Genomic DNA, 25,874 nt, shown 5'->3' with positions numbered 1-25,874 from the left:
GAGAGTAGACAAAATGAGTCTGCTACTGTTATGCACCCTTCCCTTCTTCCCTTTCCTCCTGTTCCTCTTCATCTCTGGCATATTTAAGGAGAAGAGGATTTACAAGGAAGGGGGCAAATGTGTTTTCCTAAATGGAATATGTTTTAGTTCTTTCTCTGTTAATTATTATTGCTTCTCTGACTAATAATAATAATGCTAACAATTGCAAGGTACATTCTCAGTGCCCAGTGCTTTATATATACATGAATTTATTTAATACCCACATCTCAATGAAATGGATACTTTTATTATCCCCACTTCACAGATGAGAAAACTAATGTTCAGAAAGGTGCCCAGGCTGACATAGCTAGTAAATGGCAGAACCGGTATTGAAACCCTGCAGGTGCAGCATCCAGACTTTTAATGCCTTGATGGGTTATTAATGTCTCTCTATTGCAGGCACCTGAATACTGACTGTCTCCTAGGACATTTGGGTTCTTTGGAGGGTCCTTCAGAGGACTGTGTATTGCATAGTGCCCTGATGTGGGAGATTCTTTACTGGTTCAACCTCTCACAATCCCCAGTCCTTGATCTCAATCCCTATTGAGGTAACCTGCAATTGCTTATGACTGGGGTTCTTTGTCTGGTGTCCAGTCTTCTTGGTAACTTAGCTACCTTCATAGCATCCACTAAACACACAGGAATGTCCCATGTCCCTGCCGTCCCAATGGTGGGGAGCTCTACTCCTGGATCCTCTCTCTCTGCCCTCAGATTGTTGCAATTCTTTTTAGACAGTAATATTATTTAAAAAAAAAAAAAAGACAAAACAAACCCTTTCCTTGTCTCTAAGTTCTAGTTTCTTAATTCTTAGGAAGCTGAAAAATCACTCCATGAGATGTGTTGTTATCATTTACATCACTCAAGAATGAGAAGATCTAGGGAAATAATTCATCCCTTTCTCCTTGTATTTGCTGAGATGCCCTTCATCTTTATTTGAAGGATGAGAACCAAAGCTATTTGTTGATAGGGCCTTCAAATTGCAACAAAGGTTGGGGTGATTGTGCCTTTTAGGAAATTCCAAGGAAAAATATCAAGTTGTGTGTGTGTGTCTGTGTGTGTGTGTGTGTTTACATATTTCCTACAATCATTTGTCTTACTTTTTGAGGGCATGTCAACTACCGGTGGAAAAAATAAATAAATACAAGGGGGTCTATGCTGTGAGTAGTTGAAATAAAAATACTGGTGTTTTGATGGGATGAATTCAGTATATTTATAATAGACTAATTCACCCAGAATCAACTTCTAAAACCAGTTTGCCTTAACTCATTTAATTCAATTTCAGTTAGCCTGATGACTACTGCATCTAATGTTGAAAATTTAGAATTAAAAATGAAATATTGGCAGGATGCAGTGGCTCATGCCTGTATCCCAACACTTTGGGAGGCCGAGGCGGGTGGATAATTTGAGGTCGGGAGTTTGAGACTAGCCTGGCCAACATAGTGATACCCCATCTCTACTAAAAATACAAAAATTAGCCAGGCAGGGTGGCAGGTGCCTGTAGTCCCAGACACTCAGGAGGCTGAAGCAGAATAATTTCTTGAACCCCAGAGGCAAAGGTTGCAGTGAGCCAAGATTGTGCCACTGTGCTCCAGCCTGGGCGACAGAGCGAGACTCTGTCTCAAAAAAAAAAAAAAAAAAAAAGAGAAAAGAAAAAAGAAACTTTTACCAAATAATATGGCTGAGTATTTATGACTTATTTTTGTACTGCTAATACTTTATCACATATAGGGAATCATGAGATTGTTACATATTGTTGTAACTGTCTTTTTCTGTTTCACTCATTTTGAACACTTGCATTATTCTTCAGCCAATTTGTCAAAAAAGTCTATTTCTTTACAATTTTGAATTTCTGCTAAAAATGTTTAGTGAAATAAAATTTATTCCATTAAAAAATGAACCTTTTGATTATTATTGCCTCCTTGCTACTTTCTTTTATTATAAGAGTCTATGAACTCTACGTGTGTGTGTGTATGTATATATGTATATACATACACACACACACGTATGCATTAACCAAATTAGCATACTCTCAGAGCTCATTTCTGTTTAGTGAGGTACTTGTATTTTAAAAGAATAAAGAAAAGTGGGTCCCTCTTTTGATCACCATTCCATGTTATTTATCAGGATATCTAATTGATAAAGATTTTGTTTTGTTTTGAGACAGAGTCTCTCTCTGCCTCCCAAGTTGGAGTGAAGTGGTATGTGATCTCACTCATTGCAACCTCTGCCTGAGCTCAAATGATCCTCCTGTCATAGCCTCCCAAGTAGCTGGGACTACAGGTGTGTGCCATCATGCTCAGCTAATTTTTGTATTTTTTGTAAAGAAGGAGTTTCACCCTCCTATTCAACATAGTATTAGAAGCCCTGGCCACCGCAATCAGACAAGAGAAAGAAAGAAAAGGCATCCAAATAGGAATAGGGGAAGTCAAAGTATCCCTGTTTGCAGATAACATGATTCTATATCTAGAAATCCCATAGTCTCTGCCCAAAAGCTCCTTGAACTGTTAAGCAACATCAGCAAAGTTTCAGGGTACAAAATTAATGTACAAAAATCAGTAAATTCCTATGTACCAACAGCCAAGCCAAATCAGAAACATAATCCCTTTCACAATTGCTACAAAAGAATAAATACCTAGGAATACAGCTAACCAGGGAGGTGAAAGATCTCTGCAATAAGAATTACAAAACGCTGCTCAGTGTGCCCAAAGAAATTTATAGATTCAGTGCTATTGCTATCAAACAACCAATTACATTCTTCACAGAACTAGAAAAAAAAAAACTATTCTAAAATTCATATAGAATCAAAGAAGGGCCCAAACAGCCAAGGCAACCCTAAGCAAAAAGAACAAAGCTGGAGGAATCATGGTATATGACTTCAAACTATACTACAGGGCTACAGTAACCAAAACAGCATGGTACTGGTACAAAAACAGACACATAGACCACTGGAAGAGAATAGAGAGCCCAGAAATAAAACCACACACTTACAACCATCTAGACTTAGGCAAAGCTGGCAAAAACAAGCAATGGGGAAAGAATCCCTATTTAATAAATGGTGCTGTGATAGCTGGCTAGCCATATGTAGAAGATTGAAACTGGATCCCTTCCCTACACCATATACAAAAATCAACTCAAGATGGATTATAGACCTAACTGTAAAACCTAAAATGGTAAACCTGAAAGATAACGTAGGAAATAACATTTTGGATATAGGAACTGGCAAAGATTTCACGACAAAAATGCCAAAAGCAACTGCAGCAAAAGCAAAATATGACAAATGGAACTTAATTAAACTTAAGAGCTTCTGCATAGCAAAAGAAACTATCAACAGACTAAACAGGCAACTTACAGAATGGGAGAAATATTTACAAACCTTATACACCTGACAAAGGTCTAGTATTCAGAATCTACAAGAAACTTACACAGACAAGCACAAAAACAACCTCATTTAAAAGTGAGCAAAGGGCATAAACACACTTTTGAAAAGAAGACATACATGCAGTCAACAAGCATATGAAAAAATGCTCAATATCACTAATCATTAGAGAAATGCAAATCAAAACCACAATGAGATACCATGTCACTCCAGCTATTATTAAAAAGTCAAAAAATAACAGATGCTGTTCAAGACCAGCCTGGACAACATGGCAAAACCTCGTCTCTACTAGAAATCCAAAAGTTAGCCAGGTGTGGTAGCACGTGCCTGTAATCTCAGCTACGTGGGAGGCTGAGGCAGGAAAATCACTCGAACCTGGGAGGCGGAGGCTGCAGTGAGCCAAGATCATGCCACTGCACTGCATTCTCTCCTGGGCAACACAGTGAGACTCCACCTCAAAAGAAATAAAAAATTAAAAAATAACAGATATTGGCAAGGTTGCTGAGAAAAGGGAACTCTTATACACTGCTGGTGGTGGTGTAAATTAGTTCAACCACCGTGGAAAGCAGGGTGGTAAGTCCTAAGATAACTAAACTAAAAACAGAACCACCATTCAACCCAGCACTCCCACTACTGAGTATATATCCAGAGGAATATAAATCAGTCTACCATAAAGACACATGTGTGCAAATGTTCATTGCAGCAACATTCATAATAGCAAAGATGTGGAATCAACCTAAATGCCTATCAATGACAGATTGGACAAAGAAAATGTGGCACATATACACCATGGAATATTATGGAATACTATGTGGTCATAAAAAATAATAAGATCATGTCCTTTGTAGGAACATGTATGGAACTGGAGGCCACTATCCTTAGCAAACTAATGCAGGAACAGAAAACTAAATACTGCATGTTCCCACTTATAAGTGGGAGAACACATGGACAGAAAGAGGGGAACAACAGACACTGGGACCTACCTGAGGGTAGAGGGTTGGAGAAAGGAGAGGATTAGAAAAAAAATAGAACAACTTTCGGGCACTATGCTTAGTACTCGGGTGATGAAATAATCTATACACCAAACTCCCAAGTCACAAGTTTACCTACATAACAAACCTGAATATGTACCCCCGAACCTAAAATCAAAGTTACAATATTCTTCAGGATCATTGAATAAAAAGCCCATAGAGATTCAAAAAAGTCATACACTGAAAGTTATAAAAACCTTGTAGTCACCAACCCTCACAAATGTAAAAGAGAATGATCTGAAATACAAGCTCATTGTATTTTAAGAAGATTGACCTCTCAGATAAATTCATGTTAGAGCTCTTAAAAATCCCCCTAAAAATGACACCCAAATGGATCTAAAACCTTCAAAAAGAAGTTAGACCTCAACATTAGGAGAAATTTTAATATGGCAAATTGATTTTAGACAAAGCATATGTTTTACTGTTTACTTTCATAGTGAAAGTTGAGATGACAGAATGAAGTAACTATAAAGCACTTGGTAAAGAGTGTGACGTTTTTAATTTACAAGAAAGAAAATGGAATAATTCAGAAATGCTGGTTATATCACACGCTTGCCAGGATTCTCATGCCTTGGGAGAGTCTAAGTTGGGGCCGTTTGTCCTGGAAATCACATACCACCAGAGGACAGGCATGGTCTCCTCAGAGACCTGAGTTTTTACATCCGTGAGCATAGGCAGCTACATAATTTGCAGGGCTAGGTGTTCAAAAAACAGTGAGGATTTCAAGGTAGTGACAGCAGAACATTAAATTAAGCCCGAGGCCCTTCTGAGTGCAGGTGCCGTGCAGCTACCCAGGTCACACACCCCACCCCTGAGGCAGCCAGGTCTATGAGAACAACCATTGCCTACTTTCTACTTTCTCTTCTACCCTCTCTCCTCTACATCTTCTTTTCTTTTCTCCTTCTCCTTCTCCTTCTCCTTTTTCTTTTTTCTTTCTTTTTTTTTTCCCTCTAGGTCTACTTTATGCATCTTCTCTGTTAACCTCCACATCTTGCTTTCTTAATGTAAAGTCCCTGGGTAGCTAATGGAGGGAAATTCTGAGCTTAGATATTCCCTTGGTGGATGTTACCCATGATTGACTCAGTTTGAAAAGAACACGTTTCCTAAAGATACTCAGTCTTTTCTTAATTTCCTCCAAGTCTGCCCATTAATGCAGCAGCTGGCCTCCTGGCAGAAGCAGAGAACTTTTCAGAAACTGAGAGATCAGCAGTATCAAAACAATCTCTTTCAAAGCATAAGATGAAAATATACTAATGTTCTTTCTTTTCCCCTTTAATTTGACTTCCTGTGGGAACTTCCTTTCCTGTTAATAGAATGGAGGTAAGAAACTTATTGTACCAATGTTTCCAATGTTTTGTTTTGTAGGGATTTCATTTGTTTTTGTTTGTGAGAGGGTCTTGTTGTGTTGCCTAGGCTGGAGTGCAGTGGAATGTGTTTTGTTTTTGTTATTTGACATGCCATTGATTGAGTGTTTACTATTTGCTGAGCACTGTAACATTTTAGAAACTTTCTAATTTCTAATCCTTTTAGTAAGTATGATGAAGTGAAAGACAGGTAACCTCTACTGAATACTTACTATGGATCAGGTACAGTGCTGAGCTTCACATGCATTATTTAAATTTATCTTCAAGACATCCCCATGGAATGGGTATTATTGTTATCTCTATTTTTCAGAAGGAAAAACCCTAAGAAAGTTTCTTTGAACTGGAGAGTTCAAGTGGCTTACACAGCTAGTAAATGATAAAGTTAGAAATGGAACCCAGAACTCCAAACTCTCCCCCATAGCTCTATCCTATATATAAGAATGTATCCCTTGCAATATAACCTTTTGCAACTTACAGTGTTTTATTTGCAGTACTTTTAAAACTGACTTTCATAAAACTCTATGGAATGTAATTAATTTAAAGACAGCATTCTTAGCACATAGGCTATGTTTAAAAACAGGCAGCAGGATACAAAATTTGGTTAGACAGCAAAAATAAGTTCAAGAGATTTAGAGTACAATACAGTGACTATCATTAATAACAATGTATTGTATTCTTAACAATCACTGAGAATGGATTTTAAGTGTTCTCATCATAAGAAAATGGTAAGTATATGAGGTAATACATTTGTTAATTAGCTCAATTTAGTCATCCCACAATGTGTACATGTTTTACAACATCATGTGGTACACAACAACAACAAAAAATACAGTTTTTAACTAAAAACACTTTTTAAAGAAAGTTTTGCTGTTAAAAAAGTCTTAAGAAATACCATTTGGATGTATATATTGCATCCAAAAAAAGCACTGAAAATCATGATACCCATTATATGAAAAATTGAACTAGTTGTAAGTATATGGGATAGTGATTTGTCATAATTGACTGCATTCCAATGTGTTAATGTGGTATCAAAAATTCTTAGTTCAAAAAAAAAGAAAAAATTCTTAGTCCATTTTTTAATCTAAATATTGCTTTAATAATTTATATTAACAATTTTGGAGCTACTGCCTTAGCAGAGTAAAGTTTATCTAAACTAAAATCAATAAAAGTGCCATTTAATAACCCTTCTTCTAAAAAAACAGGCAGTAGGCCAAATTTGTCCTGGGGGTTGTACTTGCTGACCCCTGCCTTGGAGAATAAATTGTATGCAAAGACACTAGGCAGGAAAGAATAGAAACAGTTCCTGTTTGCTTTGAAGGTTGGAAGTAGCATAGAATCTGTCATTACCTTTGTTGGGAATGTTCAAGGAGAGATAAGGCAGTTGCTAAAAAGGGGAAGATTTATCTGAGCCAGAGGAGAGGTACAGCTGTCAAGTGTGCCTGTGCTAGGGAGGGAGTGAAGTAAGGTGTGGAGTTTCCACCAGAATCATGGGGTTGTCACAACGCAAACATGCCATGGCTGGTCATCTGGAATGCCCTTGAGACAAAGTAGTATGTGTTCAAAGGGAGTAGACATCTCCCTCAGAGAAACTTGAAGATAACATTTTAAAATGTTCTATTGAATGTGATTCATACATTTCAAAGTAGAGAGAAATAGGAGTAAGAGGTGCAGTGAGAATTCTCTACCTACTTCCTTTGACCACATAGGGTTGTCTGTTATAAAAGAAGTTGAAAAGGAGATGTGAGATCAAATATCCATCATTGCCTCTACAAGAAAAGGAACTTCACTGGAAGAGAAGTCAACTGAGTTTATATTATAAGGAGTCAAGAGAGGGTCTGGCTCCATGTGCAATATTAACTAGCATTTTTAGAAGCTAGTCTGGCTGGTCATTCCGAAACAACCAGCATTCTGTGAATGGATCCCTGTGACCTCTGTCCCACTGTTCTAATGAGCAACAGGACCAGCTGCTTCTAATGTTGCCCCATCAGCAGTCCCACGAACTTCAGGCAGAGAAACAAAACTTTAGCTGGATGTGGAGGGGTCTTGTCACTTACAAAAGACAACAGAAGACACCAATGGAAATTATTTGCATTTAATTTATTCCCCAGTTCTTGCCATGAGCTCCTTTTTAAAATGTTGAAAGTGATAGATTTAGGGGGCTGAGGAACAAAATGTCCCAATTGGCTTCTGTGTCTTGCATCTAAAATTTGATCACTGTGTAAAATTTAAGGCTTATATTTCTGCACAAGAGGAGAGGAAAAGGAAAAGGAAGTGTTTGAAACACTGAAACTATAACTAGGTAGTTGATAAACAGATTCAGAGATGTATATATAATTTAGATATATAGATAATTTAGATCTATATATCTATCTATCTAAATTTATCTATCTATCTATCTAAATAGATAGGTAGATAGATAGTCGGTCTTATGTGTGCCTTACCTTTTAGAGCTCATCCAAGCATCGATATACTACCAAAGCCAAGTCCTTAATCATTCCAGGAACATCATAGAAATGAAATGTGGAAAACTAATAATAATCATATACTTTGTGTGTGTATGGTTTTTTCCCAGCACATAAAGGGTTTGTATAGGCTAGTGGTCATCAAGCTGTTAGGAAGAAAAAAATGAAATTAAAACCAAGATCTTCTCATTTCTATTCAAAACCTATTGTCCTTTTTTCTTTTTCATTTTTATTTTGCATTATATATTTAATGCTATAAAACTAATGAGGATTCAATACTAGCAGAAATTCAGACAGAGGGATTCATTGTTAGTTGATTGTTAGTAATCCTTATCTCTGAAGCTATTTTCATCAATTTTTCTTTTGTGTACTTTTTCTTAGTTTCCAATGTTTAAAAAAAATGTATTTTGATGCATAATTAAAGGAAACATCATGAATGTGTATTATTTTTTAAAATACTCATAGGAAATGAATACCAGCATCATTGAATAGTTAACACATGACAGCAAAACCTGCATGAATAATTCTCAGCTCAGAGACACTGGGAAATATTTAATTTTTACATGGTGGGGTTTTTTCTGTTACCTATAAAAGGTCACACATGATTGTATTCATCCCCCCTTTATACTGAGATATTACATCAACTTGTGAGGCCATTTTGTAAACCAGTTTGAAATATTCCTGGTCACTACTTATTATATAGTTTCTTAAAGCACAGTGTAGAAGCTGGATGGGGATTAATTCCTTTCCTTCCCATCCTAAGAGTCATGGCTGACACCTGTATAATAATGACAGGTTAACAAGAGAAGAGGATAAGAAATTTATTTGATCACAGTTTTATATAACTTGGGACCCTTGAGAATGAAGACCCTAGATACAGGGAAAGCAATCCTTTTTTTTTTTTTTTTTTTTTTTTTTTAAGACAAGGGTCTTCCTCTGTCACCCAGGCTGGAGTGCAGTGGTGCAGTCTGAGCTCACTGCAACCTCCGCCTCCCGGATTCAAGTGATTCTGCTGCCTCAGCCCCCTGAGTAGTTGGGATTACAAGTGCCTGCCACCATGCCCGGCTAATTTTTATACTTTTAGTAGAGACTGGGTTTCTCCATGTTGGCCAGGCTGGTCTCAAACTCCTGACCTCAAGTGATCTGCCCATCTCAGCCTCCCAAAATGCTGAGATTACAGGCGTGAGCCACCATACCCAGCCGAAGCAATCCATTTTTATGCTTAGGTTCGATGAAGTATGAACAACTGTGTAGAAATATGATTAGACACAATGTGATCTAATGCTAACAGGCTGAGTGGGGAAGCTAGCCCATCCTGCCTGTTCCGATTTTTCTCAGCCCCCCTGTGCAGCACTCGCACCTCTGGAATGAAGGTCTGAATTTCTTTATGGTCAGGTGTTATACAGAAAAGCGGGGGGGGGTGGGTAGAGTAAATATTTAGGTGTTATGGCTAGCCTTGAGGAAAAGGCATTCTGATGTCTATGATCTGTCTTGGAAAAGAGGGATTCTAGTGTCTAAGATTTGCCTCGGGGAAGAAAGAGAGGAGAGACAGGAGGGCGGAAGATCTGTTTCTGAGGCTGCTTCTTAGGCCTTCACTTTGGGGTGTCATTTATTGAGCCTGAACAACAGCATCCTTGTTTCTGTCTAATTTTCTCTGGGGGTTTTCTCACCTTTACCTTGAGAAAGTTTTCATGGAGTTTTGTGCTTTCTTATTCAAGGCCTTCATTTTAAATATCCCCAACAAACAAAGGGATACAGTAAAAATCATGCTGCCTAATTAGTAAAAGGCTAGTATGAATTAAAGGAAGACTCTATATTACAAAATATTGTTTTAAAGCATAGCTGTGTTTCTTGGAAGTTCATTGTTTCACCTGAATGTAGTAGATCTCATTCTAATGAATTTGCTTTAAAGACCTGCCAGTGATGGTTTGTAATTATAGTATTAATTTTTTAAATTCAACTGGGGTCATGTAACAATTTTAAAATTTGACACAAATTCTAATTTGTTTAATTTTCTTACTTTAAATTCTTCATATAAAGACAATGAAAAGCTAAATTCAATAGCTGTACAAATCTAAATAAGAATACAACTTAAGACTTTTCTGTCATTACTAACACTATGGAAGATCTGATAGAAGACATAAGAAAATACTGAGACCATCACAGTGCCTACACATAATAAGTATTCCACATATGTTTGTCAGGTGAGTATATGAGTTGTTATAATTCCCAGCATTACATTAAGGGAACAAGTAGATACGTGAAGAGAGTACCAGCAGCATTTTCCATTCTCCCAATTGTCTTCAGTTATTATAGCAGATAAGTTTTTAATCCTATGTTTGTGCTAGCACTAGCATTTACAGGTTTCTCCCTGATATATGGCCCATTAACACACAATAATCTGAGTTCAGAGTAATTACTTGTATCACTCAACAGAATAGATCATTGAGGCACTGGGTGACCAGTTGACTTTCCATGTGATGAGATGTGATGAGAAAACAGCAAAGCTGAAGGTTCTACTTGGCTCCTCTGGAAGCCATATTTCTGCTTTCTCCTCCCTACATCACTTTCTTTTTCTTTAATGGAATTCTGGGAAGAAGTGTGAGCGAGAGAATCTGAGTATGGAAGGTGTTGCAAAGATGTATATGTTGTAAAAAACTAAGGTAAACTATCATAACACATAAATAAACTATGTCCCTAAAGCTGCAAATATTTTAGCTGAGAGCAGTTATTATTACGCTCAATTATTTGTTAACCATCATGATGAAATGTCTTCCAGATGCATCTTTGCTTATATCAGCTTCTTTGCAAGCAGTCTGTAAGGTGGCTTAACTAAGAGTAGTCAGATTCTATTTATAATGTAGAATAATAAAAATACCCAAATCTATTCAGTCCTTTATAGTTCCCAAAGCTTTCCACATCCATCATCACATTTGGCCTTCTCAATAGCCCTGTGGAGTAGCTACAGATGATATAATTGCAGCTGGAAATGAAGACCATATTCAAATGGAACATGTCAACCAATTTGCTAGTACAATTTTCTCCTATTTCTGTGACACAGATGTGAAAACAAACAAACAAAAAAAAAAAAAAAAAGAAAGAAAGAAAAGCAGAATGAATGCCAAGAAATAGCATGTGATTAGAAATGTTGTTCATTTCTTCTTTCAGTAAACCACAGAAAGATAACAAAGGCTACTGCGCCCAGTATAGAGGGGAGGTGTGTAATGCAGTCCTGGCAAAAGACGCTCTTGTTTTTCTCAACACCTCCTATGCGGACCCTGAGGAGGCCCAAGAGCTGCTGGTCCACACGGCCTGGAATGAACTGAAAGTAGTGAGCCCACTCTGCAGGCCAGCTGCTGAGGCTTTGTTGTGTAACCACGTCTTCCAGGAGTGCAGTCCTGGAGTAGTGCCGACTCCTATTCCCATTTGCAGGTAAAATCTCAAAAATAATTCAAAGGAAAAATTCCATTTTTCTATCTGCACAACAGAAAGAGTTTTTGAAAAATGTTGTAATGTGCAACAGTAAAAGGAAAAAAGCGGTTTTCATCCAAAATAGGAGGTAGTGGCTGGGCACAGTGCCTCATGCCTGTAATCCCAGCACTTTGGGAGGCAAAGGTGGGTGGATCACTTGAGGTCAGGAGTTCAATACCAGCCTGGCCAACATGGTGAAACCCCGTTTGTACTAAAAATACAAAAATTACCCAGGTGTGGTGGCACACTTGTAATCCCAGCTAGTCGGGAGGCTGAGGCAAGAGAATCACTTGAACCGGCGAGGCGGAGGTTGCAGTGAGCCGAGATTGCACCACTGCACTCCAGCCTGAGTGTTGAGACTCCATCTCAAACAAAGAAACAAATAGGAGGTAATTAATCAGACAAAATGTCTATCATGTAAATCACTGAAGATAACCTAAAATACAAGTACTTAGAACCTCTAGAAAATGTCATAAATGGTGTCATATTCCATTACTCTTGTTATTGCTCACATTATTATGGTATCCATAAATATCCCAGATTTCTATCAAATGAAAGGAGAAATCTTAAACTAACATGGACCTCATTAGTAAGCCAAGATAGAGAAAATAAAAACTGTACATTTTGTCAATAAATGAGATCATGCCAAGCATTTCAGAATGTTATTTTAAAGTACATTCCATCCAAAATTCTAAGTTCTAATGCTGTTGCCTCGTTTGGGTGGGGTAGGAGGGAATTATACTGTAAATAGATATTTTTTAAAATTCTCATACTTTTTAAATATTGAAATTGATAAACTTATGTTCAATAGAATTATCTTCACCTTTAAATACTCCTTATGTAGGAAAAAAAAAAAGAATCAATCTAATTTTTGAGCCAAATAGAACAAAGTTCAAATACTGTTAGTTCTGCTTTCTCGATGTGTGTGGTCTTGGCTGAACTTCAGTTTCCTCATCTGCACACTAGAATTGAGAGGATTAAAGGATAAATCACACTCATGGAGTATGTCAGAAACTAGATAGACATTGTTATTCTGAAATTTTCTGTTGAAGAAACCCCATGAAAACTACCAACACAGCACATTTCCACTATTTTGATAAAACCAGAAACTATTTAAATATTGCAATAATTTTAGGACACTCTCTATTTAGCATATAATAACAACAGTATGGTCATTAAATTAGAGTTCTATGTTCCTCAATTTACTGCAAAGTTTGAGGGTTTGGAGACACTATAAGAGTAATATAATTTGTTTATTCCTCTAAGAAGATTGTATTGTGATCAGGCATGTCATCTAAAAATCTCTAGGGACTTCAGCATTGACGGAATAAGAAGGGGAAAGAGAAGGAGAGAAAAAGTAAAGTTACTCCAAAAAAAAAAAAAATGGGAAGAGTAGGTGAGAGGCAGTAAAATTTGTTCTAATAGGACTTAAGAAATACTGATGCTATTTCAACTGTCCTTGCAGTTATTTGAAAAAATAGTGCCTCTGTTAATTATCACTTCTTTAGATTTCTCCTCCTTGGGCTTCTTTATAGGATTCTCCAAAATTGTTTATTTGATGTACTGCTCATCAATGAAAATCCTTTTGCTAGAAAGTAGCACGTGTATAATAAACAGAAATGTAACCAGCAAAATAAAGTGAGAGTAGATTCTATCAGCTTTATCCTTTAGTACTACTAACATAATGTGTGGTGGCCACAGAATTGTTATCATACTTACACAGTGACACTCAGGCAAATCAGCTCAACACCATGGACAGATGCTTGAGAGAAATAATAATTAGATTAGAAAAACTCTTTGTGTGTGTGACAGCTATTGTGGTTTTCTGATTACACAACCCACAAGACTCCGTTGTATAAAAAAAGAACACAGTACTTTCATTGCTAAAACCCAGAGAGTTGGTCACTACTGAGGTGTGTGTTTACTTATGTTTACTTATATCTATATTTCTGTACTCTGAATTCTATTTCATTGATGGTTTCTCTATTTTTGCAGACTTTGGATTTAATTACTGTCTTTATAATTAATTTCAATTTGTGCTATGAATTTCACAGGTTTTCATCTTTTAAAAAATTCTTTACTCATATAATTATTTTTAATTATTACATGCTGACATTGGCAAAATGTTTCTAAATTTCGTATTTAAAAATAACTATATAAATTATATAACAAAGTTAACAATAGTTATATTAATAATAATTAATAATATAATAGTTACTAATATTATATAATATATAAGTTATATAACATATAAGTTATATAACTATATATTACATATTATAAGTTATATATTATATAATATTTTATATTTATATAAAATATATATTATATAATTATATATGTTATATAACATAAAATATATAATATATATTATAAGTTATATAATTATATTACATAACTTATAAGTTATATAATATTACATAAGTTATATAATTATGTTATATTATTTGACTTATATAATTAATATATAAGAGAATATAATTATATGTTATACAATATAATATATAATTATATAAGTTATATAATATATAATTATATATAATTATAATTTGATATTACAATTATATATTGCATTATATAACTTATATGATTAATAATTATAATAGATAATAATATAATTATATGATATTATATAACTTATTATATAATTATTTTAAATATGAAATTTACATTTTGCCAATGTCCACATGTAAATACCATTTAGAATTTGATCAGAATGATGGTAAGTTTATACAATTAATTTAGGGCAAATAGCTATATTTACATTACTGACTATTCTCATTTAGGAGTGTGGTATGCCATTCCTTTTATGTAGATCTTATTTTATGCCTGCTAGTAAAGTTTGATGATTTCTGTCTTACATGTTTCTTTTTTTATTAAGTTTATGACTAGATGTGTTTTTGTTTTGTTTTGTTTTTGAGACTGAGTCTCGCTCTGTCCCCCAGGCTGGAGTGCAGTGGCGCGATCTCGGCTCACTGCAAGCTCTTCCTCCTGGGTTCACGCCATTCTCCCGCCTCGGCCTCCTGATACAGGCACCCACCACCATGTCTGGCTAATTTTTTGTATTTTTAGTAGAGACGGGGTTTCAACGTGTTAGCCAGGACGGTCTCAATCGCCTGACCTTGTGATCCGCCCTGCTCAGCTTCCCAAAGTGCTGGGATTACAGGTGTGAGCCACCACACCCGGCCGACTAGATGTGTTTTATAGTCATTGCTGTTGTTGCAAGAGTATTAATTATAATATAGTTATTACCGGAGGCTAGAATGTCCATAAAACATAGCGATGCAATTAAATTCCCTTGTTCCTTATTTTAATAAAACTGCTATTAATTTCTTTAGAATTTTTACATTTTAGAGTTGAACTATGTAACATTTTGGATCATATTAATCAGATTTTTTAAAGTGTATTCTTTATTGAGATAGTTTATAGAAGTATAATTTACATACAAGAAACTGTACCCCTTTAACCATATAGTTCAGAGTTTGACAAAAGTATACAACTATGTAACCACTACCCCAATCAAGACATAGAATGTTTTCACCACCCATAAAGTTCTCTTATGCTTTCTTTCCTTTTTTTTTTTTTTTTGAAATGGAGTCTTGCTCTGTTGCCCAGGCTGGAGTGCAGTGGCACAATCTCGGCTCACTGCAACCTCTGCCTGCCGGGTTCAAGAATTCTCCTGTCTCAGCCTCCCAAATAGCTGGGACTACAGGTGCCTGCCTCTACACCTAGCTAATTTTTGTATTTTTACTAGGGATGGGGTCAGGCTAGTCTCGAACTCCAGACCTCAGGTGATCCACCCACCTCGGTCTCCCAAAGTGCTGAGATTACAAGCGTGAGCCACCACGCCCAGCCCTGTTATGCTCATTTCTAATCAATTCCCCATTATCTCTGAAGGCATTGCTGTTCTGATTTCTCTGACCAAGAAATACAACTAGTTTTGCTTGTTCCTGAATCTCATACTCATGAAATGGTGTAATATATACTGCTTTGTGTCTGACTTCTTTTGTTCATCATAACGTTTTTGATATTCATCCATATTGCTACATGTAACAGTGGTTTGTTTCTTTTCATTGCCGCTTTTATTTGCGTGGTTGAGATGGAAATAATTACGTGAAGAAGTAGGTAGGGTCAAGCTCCCCCTCATTTTGCCTAAGAATTATAAAGCAATTCATTTGAACAACTGCAGTATCAAAAGGAAAGTTAGTATAGAAATGTTAGGCCACTCAAGATGACTGACTCATCAACCACAGCAACAAAAAAGTCAGATACCAGCTTTAGACACAAAGAATCAACCAAATAATTTATTCCTGCAATTTGTAGTTTATTCCAATTTTGTTTGATATTATACCTCCCAGTTATTAAGAGGAATCAAGTCTCATCAATCATAAATCATTAATCCTTGCCAACAAGTATTTTTTTCATTTTATTTGTTAACAAGTTGTTACTACTATATAATAAAGCCATTTCATTTTATTGTATTTATACGCAACAACTGCTTTACAATATTCTATTAGATTTTTGATTGATAGTCTGTGGTTCCTCTGATGGAAATAATATGGTCTATAAATAATTATAAACTATTATATATTGTTTATATATAATATAAAACTATAAATCTTAGTTAGATTGTACTCTTTCTTAGTTGAAATTTTGGAAATTTTTACTAGAATTAAAATTAAATTTTATCTTTGTGTGCTAGCACAAAATACATTTATTGACTAACTTTCCAACATTTATGTCCCAGTTCAGTTTACATGCATGAGCCACAGATGTTCTTTCTTATATTGAAAATAATTCACCTTTTTTAAAGAAAAAAATCTCTTTCACTGAAATTTTAAATTTATTAGAAAATCATAGTTATTTCCTAAATCTATATGTCATTTGCAGTGTACATTTAAAAATGTATTTCTAATTCCCATTGTTACTTAAATAAGTAGTTTTATTGGAAAAATGTTATCTTTAAAAATCCTCATCGTCATTTTGTTCCAATTGAAGAAAATGTAATCTAAAAATTTTTACATTTTAATATTTTATAGAGGTTTTCTTTTCTCTGATATATAATTAAAAATAAAAATTGGCATTTATAAAGACATAGTCTCTTCCATTAACATATAAAATTCATATATTTATGTTCAATCCTTTCTGCTCTTAAATGAGTATTATCTATTTGATCCAATAGTTTAATAGTGATATATCAAAATTTTCACAATAATTGTGTTTCTAAGAATATTTTCTTGCAATTCTGACTCCTGCTTTTTGCACCAAGAAATATTAAACTAAAATTGAATTTACTGCTGATAACTGGTAAGTTTGATCTTCATTTTTTTGTTATATCTTTTGAAAAAGTCTCTGCCTTTATTCATCAAAGTAGTTCAGAAGTTGTCAACCATTTTATATTCTACCTCTACTTGCTTGTGAGATTTTTAAAAGCACGCTATCACTCATGGTTTTCTAATTATTAGGTTGGTGCAAAAGTAATTGTGGTTTTTCCATTAAAAGTAATGGCAAGAACCACAATTACTTTTGCCCCAACCTAATATAAGCAGTCATTCAATGATGTGTGCCTCTTTGCATGATGACATGGAATTTTATTTGTCCAACAAATATTTATTGATCTCCTTCTGGGCTCCAAGTACTACACTAGGCATTTAGGACATATTAATGAACATAATAAACAACTTATATATAACTTTAGAAGGTGTTAAATGTCAGGGAAAAAGAAAAAAGGAATGCTCGGGTAAGGAAGACCGGGAATACCAAAGGAAGAAGAGAAAGTTGTAACTTTAAAAATAAGGTATTCAGGGTAGACCTAATTAAGTTAGCATAATTGTACTGAATCTTCCACACTTGTTCTTTGAAGCTTTATCTGAAATTATAAACCATATTTGTATTGTTCAATTACATTTTATTTGCATATGCTCAATTTTTGGAATATTATTCTTAGCTTTTACATTTGATTTCATAATCATATATAAGTAGATACTTGGAGAAGTTTACTATGTTACTTATCATTGATACTCATTCATTTCAAATGAAATCTTTCTTTTTCTTAAATTCTTAATTTAAATTCACTTCTTGTGTATTCATCTCTTCTTTACTCATCTCTCATTCAGGTAGAGTAGGTATTTTTCACATATAAAAAAAATTCTGTCTTTGTACATATGTGTTTTTGACTGGGTATTTCAGTCTGTGTTAACATAAGTGTTAGCTTTTGCGTTAGTTCTCCTCAAACACTATGGACTCCGACCAATTATTTTCTGGCCATGTTGTAATGAAGAGGAAGCAGAAAGCAATCCTGACTTTTGTTCCTTTGTAAGGAACATTTTCCTCTCTCCAGATTGTAGAAAGATTATTTCTTTAATTGTTGAGATTCAAAATATTTGTAAAATTCATTTGGGGATAGATTTATTTTGTTTTCTTTCATGTAATATAAAGAATATAAACATAATAGGTAATACGCCCTAAACATTATGCCCTTTTCATCTTAAAAATGTTTTCTTATACCGTATCTTTGATTATTTTCTATTTTTTATGTCTCTGGTTCTCTTGCTGAGAAACAGTATTATTTGACTTTGAATTTCTTACTTGCTCTACTTTATCAGTTATTTCACACATTATTTTCATCTGTTTAGCCTTTCTTGCATTCAATTAGGTCCTTTCTGCATTCAATTGAATATTTAGTTCAAATTTGTTTATTTCTTGCAGTGCCATTTGTTTTCTATTTTCAATGAAGATTGTAAGTGTTGGTTTTATTTTTTGTGGTTTCTATTTTCTGTAGTTACTTCCATGTTCAAATTATCCTACTTTTCAGTCTATAGTTCATCTTGATTTGTTTTTTTCTTGTGAACAACTCTGCTATAGAGGGCATGCTTTAGTGCATGGCAATGAAAACAAAGCAAACCAAAAGTCATTCATTAATGTGTTCTTCTATTTAGAATAAAAAATTTCCCAGGTATTTACTTCTTCTGCATAATGTGGAATATGGAATTTTTTTCATATGTCCCATATTGATTTTTGCACACTTTATGCTGTCTGCATGCAAAAAAAAAAAATGTGTTTATACAACCCAGGGGTGGAACTAAAATAAGCAACTCTCCTCAGGTCCTTTACCTACTGAGAAGTCTTGAAAGCCCCATTATACTCCCTTCTCCCTCACACCCACCAAGAATTATAAATCCCATTGTTATCTTCATATAAGAATATATTTGCATCTCATCACATTCATATGCACAGTCTTTTATTCTATGCATGCTCCATTAGCTCATATTGGCAAGTTAGGAAAGCAGGAGTGTGGGAATAAGTATTTAAAAAGACACCATTGTGGCATATACACACACACACACACACACACTCACAATTTCCTCCTCTCTGAATCCTTCACATACTGAATAAAGGACATCTGCTACTATTATGTTTAATTTATTTAATTATCTTTAATTTCCTCTTATTATTAACCCCAAATACCTTAATTTGAAATTAACCAGGTTTTTCCTATGCAGTCTGTCCTATTTTCTATCAGGCTTAAGCAAATACTAATCTGCAAAATTCCAAGTAGTCCAATTAGTGTTTCTTCAGCCCCTTCACTCATAATACAACATGTAGATGAACATAACAGCTTCATATTCAAACAGATATTACCTTGGCTTTCTCAGATAGAAACACGCATAGCCATGGGACAGGATTCTGTGCCTCAAAGTAAGGGCTGAGTAAGGACCCACATGCCCTCCTCTAAGCTGCCAGGGAGGTGGCGCTGTTCTGTTTCAGAGGACAAAGCACACAGAGGTCCAGACTATGGTCCTCAAGCCCTGCCCATTAGCCCCAAGATCGTAGAAAAATCTTCCAAGCTGGAAACTGATTGACAATGATCCTGACTTTTAGTAGGTGTGTTTTTTAATCTGTATACCTTATTTCTCTACCTGTGTTGTTATTTGAATATGGAGTTGGGAGAAGACATATCAGAGATTCCCAAACTAACACATTTTAAATTTGACATTTTTTCCCCTAGACTAACATTAATTGTATTTCACAACAAAACGAGAGAGTATTTCATCTCATGGGACAGTACACTAGATTTCATGAAATCTCATATTATTTGCAGTAAAAAGTTTCTTTCATAAACGCTTTTCAAGAACAGACAATTTACTATGATGATGTCTTGAAAACACAGAATTTAGGCTTTGCCACAAATTTGCTTTAACATGTTATGATTCATCAAGTTTTGTTCTCCATATACTATTTTAGAGAGTACTGCTTGGCAGTAAAGGAGCTCTTCTGTGCAAAAGAATGGCTGGCAATGGAAGAGAAGACCCACAGAGGACTCTACAGATCTGAGATGCATTTGCTGTCGGTGCCAGAATGCAGCAAGTTTCCCAGCATGCACTGGGACCCTACAGCCTGTGCCAGACTGCCACATTTAGGTAACAAAGAGTTCTCCCAAGACTTTGTAGGTTAAGAGAAATTTACTATTTTGAAGAAACTAAGGTGTGAAAGCTTCTAACATTTCTAGGCATTTCTAATTTTTTTTTTTTTTTAGTTCTGCCTTCCTTAGATACCTACTAGTGGAATCCTAATGCTATCCTAATTGCACAGATTAGGATAAAGATTTATTTCATTTGCTCTAAAATAAACGAAACAGCACTTTTAATTACTGCTTGACATTTTAGATTCTTTCATAGGGAATCTTATGAGAGCTTGTAACATTTTCTGGAATGTGCAGAAAAATGGCTAAGAAGCATCTCATATTTTGTCAGAAGAGTGGAATAAAGGAATAAAGTCCTTTTTCTTAGCCAAGAAAGCATGCTAAAATAAGACACATGTTTGAAAATGCTGATCTCACAAAACAAAACTGAATTGCTTCATGTTGCTTTAATGAACTCTGTTTGTAAGGAACTATGTTGTTATCCCTAACAGCTGGTATAATTTCAAAGACCCAATTCTTTCACATTCGAATGCAAAGAATGTTTTCCAGTTGTATATTAAAAAGCTGAAAGAGAGCTTGCATTTCCTAGCACTCTCTCACAGAATATGTGAGATATCTGGATACTCACTTAAAACAAATTTTTATCCTTTCCCCTTCAGATTATAACAAAGAAAACCCAAAAAGTAAGTAATTGTGTTTGTGCCCTTGAAACCTTATGTGTATGTAATTGGATTCATGCATGTGTGTTTACACTCATATTTCCTGATGCCCAGAACAGAATGTACAGCCCCTCTCAAAGGCTTCTCACCATACTCATCCAGTGTAGAACATGAGAGAAAGTCATGGAAGGTCTCAGTTTGTAACTTTTAATTAGACCGTAGAGAGTACCATATTTAGCGAATCATACAAATACTATCTCCCACCTCCAGGTCATTAGCCTGTTTTATTTCTTATACGTCTGTAAAGCAAGCCAAATTTAAAAAGTCACCTTTTTATTTTATATTCTTGATTTGGTATAATCTAACTATGTATAGATGAAACCCAACATTTATTGCTTCCTTGAGCCAATTCGTGATCTTCATTTGTGACAGCAGATCCCTCTTTTGAAAGTTAGGTATTTTTTTAAGACAGCTGATTTCCAGTATAAAGTTTATAGGATCAAATCAAATGGCTCTAAAAAGGTCATCACAAAAATCTCTAGGAAATAATTCAAGAAGGTAGCTTGAAAAGGGATGTCCTACAAAATAACTTGTATCAGATAGTGCTTTAACCTGTCAGAATGCAGAAATCCTCAGGATGAAATTAGAAAAGCTTTTCATGTCAATTAACTTCCTTTGGTCTCAGTGTTCTAAGGCTTAAATCGCACTTACTTCCTATAATACATATTTCAGCCCTAATCCCCTCTGCACTTGGCTAGGTGCCAGGACTTGATTTTTACCAGCTTGCTTAACGGACCAACACTTAATGTATTAAAAGAAAGAATGCTACTGGTCCTAGTTGAATCACTCAGAGTTATTAAACAAGAAGAGTTATGGAAACCTTAAAAATCTCTTATTCTGGTAGCCTGTCAAATTGTTATTCCCAAATCGAAGGAATAAAAAAAAATTCAATTCTTTGTTATATGAGCAGCCAAAGTTTACTTTGATTGGACTTTGAATTGATTACTCTGCTCTTTGTTATCCATCAATTGTTTACTCAGTCATCCATTCAAACATTCATGGAGGGTTTACTGTGTGGAAGGACTAGACCATTCATCTTAAATTAGACAGGAACAATACACAAAAATCATCCACATTTTTGCCTTTCACACTAATTATAAAGGAATTTTGAGCAGCGCAAACTAGCTACAATAATAAATTTTCTAGTCTTTAAAAAAAAAAGCTTTATGAAATCTTTGATACATATAAGAAAATGAGCTCCTAATGTCATGAACTGACCATTTAAATGGAAAATAGGGTAGGGAATGTCTGAAAGTATGCTCCCTGAGTTAAAGGCAATTATTATTAAAAGAGTTGGCTTTAGCAGGTTAATAGTGAAGCAAAGAAAACATCCTTATTAGGCAGTGTCCCATATTTTATAGGAGCGTGTAAAGACCTCAAATATTTTCCAAAGAGTGTCTTGATTTCTGAGTAAACTCTAAAGAATATCACCAGCTCATTTGGAGGGGTCACAAAAGAGCTGTTAATCATTTGTTTATCTTTGTATTATTTTCTTCTTCCTTGAGCACAGGGACTAGAATTTCAGTAGTTTTCCTTTTTTATAATTTCTTTGGCTGAAGTGAAACATCTTTTTGAGCAAGCAATGCCTTTGTGCTAGTTACATTATTTGTCTGCTAAGCAAGGATTACACTATTCCCCTCTTCTGTGAGACTTCACATACTTTACTACAGAAACACTCAGCAGTGAATCTGTCTTCTATTTCAGAGCTTCTGTGGAAAAAAGGATAATCTGTCTTAATCATTGAAATAATGATTTGCTATTCTCTTGAATTCTTTTTCCTCCCATCTTTGCTCTTTCTATACATATACATGGAGAATGAAGGACCCAATGAATGTACCCAAATCCAAACTGATTAGTGTGATACATACATTATCTCTCCTAATACTCCCAATAGTTCTACAAAATTAAGTACTATGAATGTCCTCCATTTTACATACAACACAACCTGAGAAAGAGAGATTAAGCAATGTGTCCAATTTTATCCATCTAGTAAGGTGATAAGCCAGAATTTGAACTCAAATCAATCTGATTCTGGCTCTGTCTTCAGAGCCAGAATGTTATACCTCATGCCTTTCTGTTATTACTAACATTTTTTTAAAAATTCTAAGACCTCATGTGTAATAAAGCTTAACTGATTGTTTAACTGGTTCATTCTTGAATAAATACCACTACCTTTTTACATTTGTTTTAATTGATTATTCTTAAGAAGGTCCAATTGATAAAAATTGTATTGTTCACAATTTTAAATCACCCAGGCCACGTGATGATTTGACTTTTTGTTAACGTTTAAATGAATACATGCTTTGTGTCCCAGACCGTTTTTCCATAATGATCAGCTACCATTTTGCCCACAAATGAAATCATAAAATGTCAGTGTCTCTGTGTGTGCGTTCGTGTGCATGTGTGTGTGTGTAAAACTCATGCATTATTTCATAATTGAAATGTAGTTTGGGTAATTTTGTGGTAATATTAAAGTTACACGTTCATAGAAAATTGGAGTTTAAAGTAACTTTAACAGGTATTTTATCCAAACTCTCCCACAATGAAAGAATCTTTTCTAGAGCATCTCTGACAGAAACATTCCCTTTTCCCTCCTGAATTTATTTCTTAATTCCTTTGTAGAATACATTATTTGAACAATTTAGCTATGTAGAACTAAATTCTGGTTCTCTAGAACTTTCAAAAACTGATCTTCACTCTGTTTCTTTGATTTATTTATATTCTATATGACAGTCCTTGAAATATTTGGAGACAGGCACTCAATCTCTCTGTAGTCTTCTCTTATTCACATTAAATATCTCCAAGTTTCAAATTTTTCTTTTGCAACTGACTTCCAAAATCTTCACCTCCATGTTTACTCTTTACTGGCTGCACACAAGCCTGAGAATATCCAGAATAGAACACAATGCACAGAGCATGATCTGATCAGAATTTCAATGCAACCGTATTTTCTGTGACAAGGCCTTGTTCTTTCATGAGTATAAACTCATGCTAGCTGGCTAATAATCTCATGACATTAATAGCCCTTCTATACACATATGAGTTTACTGATTTCATTGATTTTCTAATACATTTTCTACTAGACCAATCTAATTCATAATTATTTTTATTACATTCTTCTAGCATTTATAATAATTTGTAATTTATATGTTCTGTGTTCTATGTACTATGTTCTATGAGGCATGGTGATCCAAGACACTTTTCTTCTTATATGAAACCTTTTATCAATGTAAAATGTCACTCTCATCTTGTTTTAGTGCTTTTAGCTTTAAATTTCTAGTATTAATAATGGTAATTTTTTCCTTGTATTTACATTAACCTAGAACCTCTTTGTTCCTCTTTTATTTTTCTTTTCTTATAAACAACATATACCTGGGTTTACTCCAGTCTGATAGCTATTTTCTATTAATAGGAGGATTTAGCCTGTTCATATTTTATATAACAACTGATATACTCTATTTTATCCCTACTATCTTAACTGTACATTTTCTAGTCACTTTATGTTTTTGCTGCTTCTTTTTCCTTTTCTTTACTTGTTACTGGTTATATTTTCTCCACTGCTAAGTGAAAGTCAGACCACAATTCTTTCTACACATTGCAGTGCTCTATTTATTCCTTATTTCTGCCCACCCCATGGGACTTTCAGAACCTCCAATGAGATCCTCAGAATGCTCAGATCTTCTTCTTTACCTCCCCTAGTACTCTTAGGTTTCTCTTTGCAGAGTGATTCTCAATATTGAGTCTCATCTAGTGAATTAGCCAAGACTCCACCCATCGCAGCCCATTTAGATTTATATTGAAGTCACTTTCTGATTCAATTGTTATTAAGAGTCACCTCATGTATTTCCTCAGAAGGGAAAGTGTCTTGGGAGACAGAATCCCTGAAGCCTTGTATATTATCGAATTGTTTTCTTTTATTTGGGTAGTTGAAAGGTGTATTAGCTGGGAATGGAACTCCTGAGTGACATTTCTCTGGGTGGTTTATAGATGTGATTTCACTCTTTTCTAGCTTCTAGTGTTGGAAGCAGGTAGTCCGGTGTGAATTTTGTTTATTGTTTTCCTGTAAGTAATTTATTCTTTCTAGGTAGAAACTTTTAGCTTTTTCTCTTTATCCGTGATATCTGTATGATGAAAATCCTGTTTAATGATGTGCTATTGAACATCTCTTTCCAACTCCATGATCAGGGCTTCACGTTGGGAGCTTGACATAAGCTATGAGGGGAATCTTTATCCCATGGAAATCAGGATGGCAGACAGATCTTTCTAATGCAAAAAGTTGATTATGCTATTCCACCTCTTAAAACACTCCTATGAGACCCTCCATTTGCTGCATGGCATAGTTCAAATTACTTAAATCGGTATACAAGGACTTTTCTCACTAAACCTGCAGCCTTACCTGTAGATACTCCCCAACTCCAACAATGAAACTTCTAGGTGCACTTTTAGCAAGGTATCACATCTGCTTAGTTCAGATCTTGGTATATGCTATTCCTTCTTTGTAGAATACTGTCTCTCTACCCTGACTCCATTCTACTCCCTTAATTCCCCCATCCCACACACACCGTTGTTTTTGTTGTTGTTGTTGTTGTTTGTTTGTTTGTTTGTTTGTTTTTGAGACGGAGTCTCGCTCTGTCGCCCAGGCTGGAGTGCAGTGGCGCGATCTCGGCTCACTGCAAGCTCCGCCTCCCGGGTTCACGCCATTCTCCCGCCTCAGCCTCCCGAGTAGCTGGGTCTACAGGCGCCCGCCACTATGCCTGGCTAATTTTTTGTATTTTAATAGAGACGAGGTTTCACCGTGTTGGCCAGGATGGTCTCAATCTCCTGACCTCGTGATCCGCCCGCCTTAACCTCCCAAAGTGCTGGGATTACAGGCGTGAGAAACCGCGCCCGGCCCTCACCTTTTTCTTAGTCTGTTCAGGTTGCTATAACAAAATGCCACAGACTGGGTGGCTTATACCACAGAAATTTATTTCTCACAGTTCTGGAGTCC

The 25,874-nt window shown here is 35.3% G+C and overlaps 1 protein-coding gene across 2 annotated transcripts in view; it reads left to right on the top strand.

Moving 5' to 3' along the window:
* MUSK (muscle associated receptor tyrosine kinase) overlaps positions 1–25,874 on the top strand; it is a 131,967-nt gene that overhangs the window by 92,012 nt on the left and 14,081 nt on the right. The window contains exons 8-10 of one of the 2 annotated variants that reach the window (XM_077966607.1): positions 5,760–5,766; positions 11,441–11,704; positions 19,988–20,163. In XM_077966607.1, the coding sequence (XP_077822733.1) occupies positions 5,760–5,766; positions 11,441–11,704; positions 19,988–20,163 (447 nt within the window). The remainder of the gene's footprint in view (positions 1–5,759; positions 5,767–11,440; positions 11,705–19,987; positions 20,164–25,874) is intronic. The other variant, XM_077966608.1, reaches the window with a different exon arrangement.

The sequence above is a fragment of the Macaca mulatta genome, chromosome 15 (assembly GCF_049350105.2).
Source record: "Macaca mulatta isolate MMU2019108-1 chromosome 15, T2T-MMU8v2.0, whole genome shotgun sequence".
Classification (NCBI taxonomy): Eukaryota; Metazoa; Chordata; class Mammalia; order Primates; family Cercopithecidae; genus Macaca; species Macaca mulatta.
This window is presented reverse-complemented; position numbering and strand designations above follow the sequence as displayed.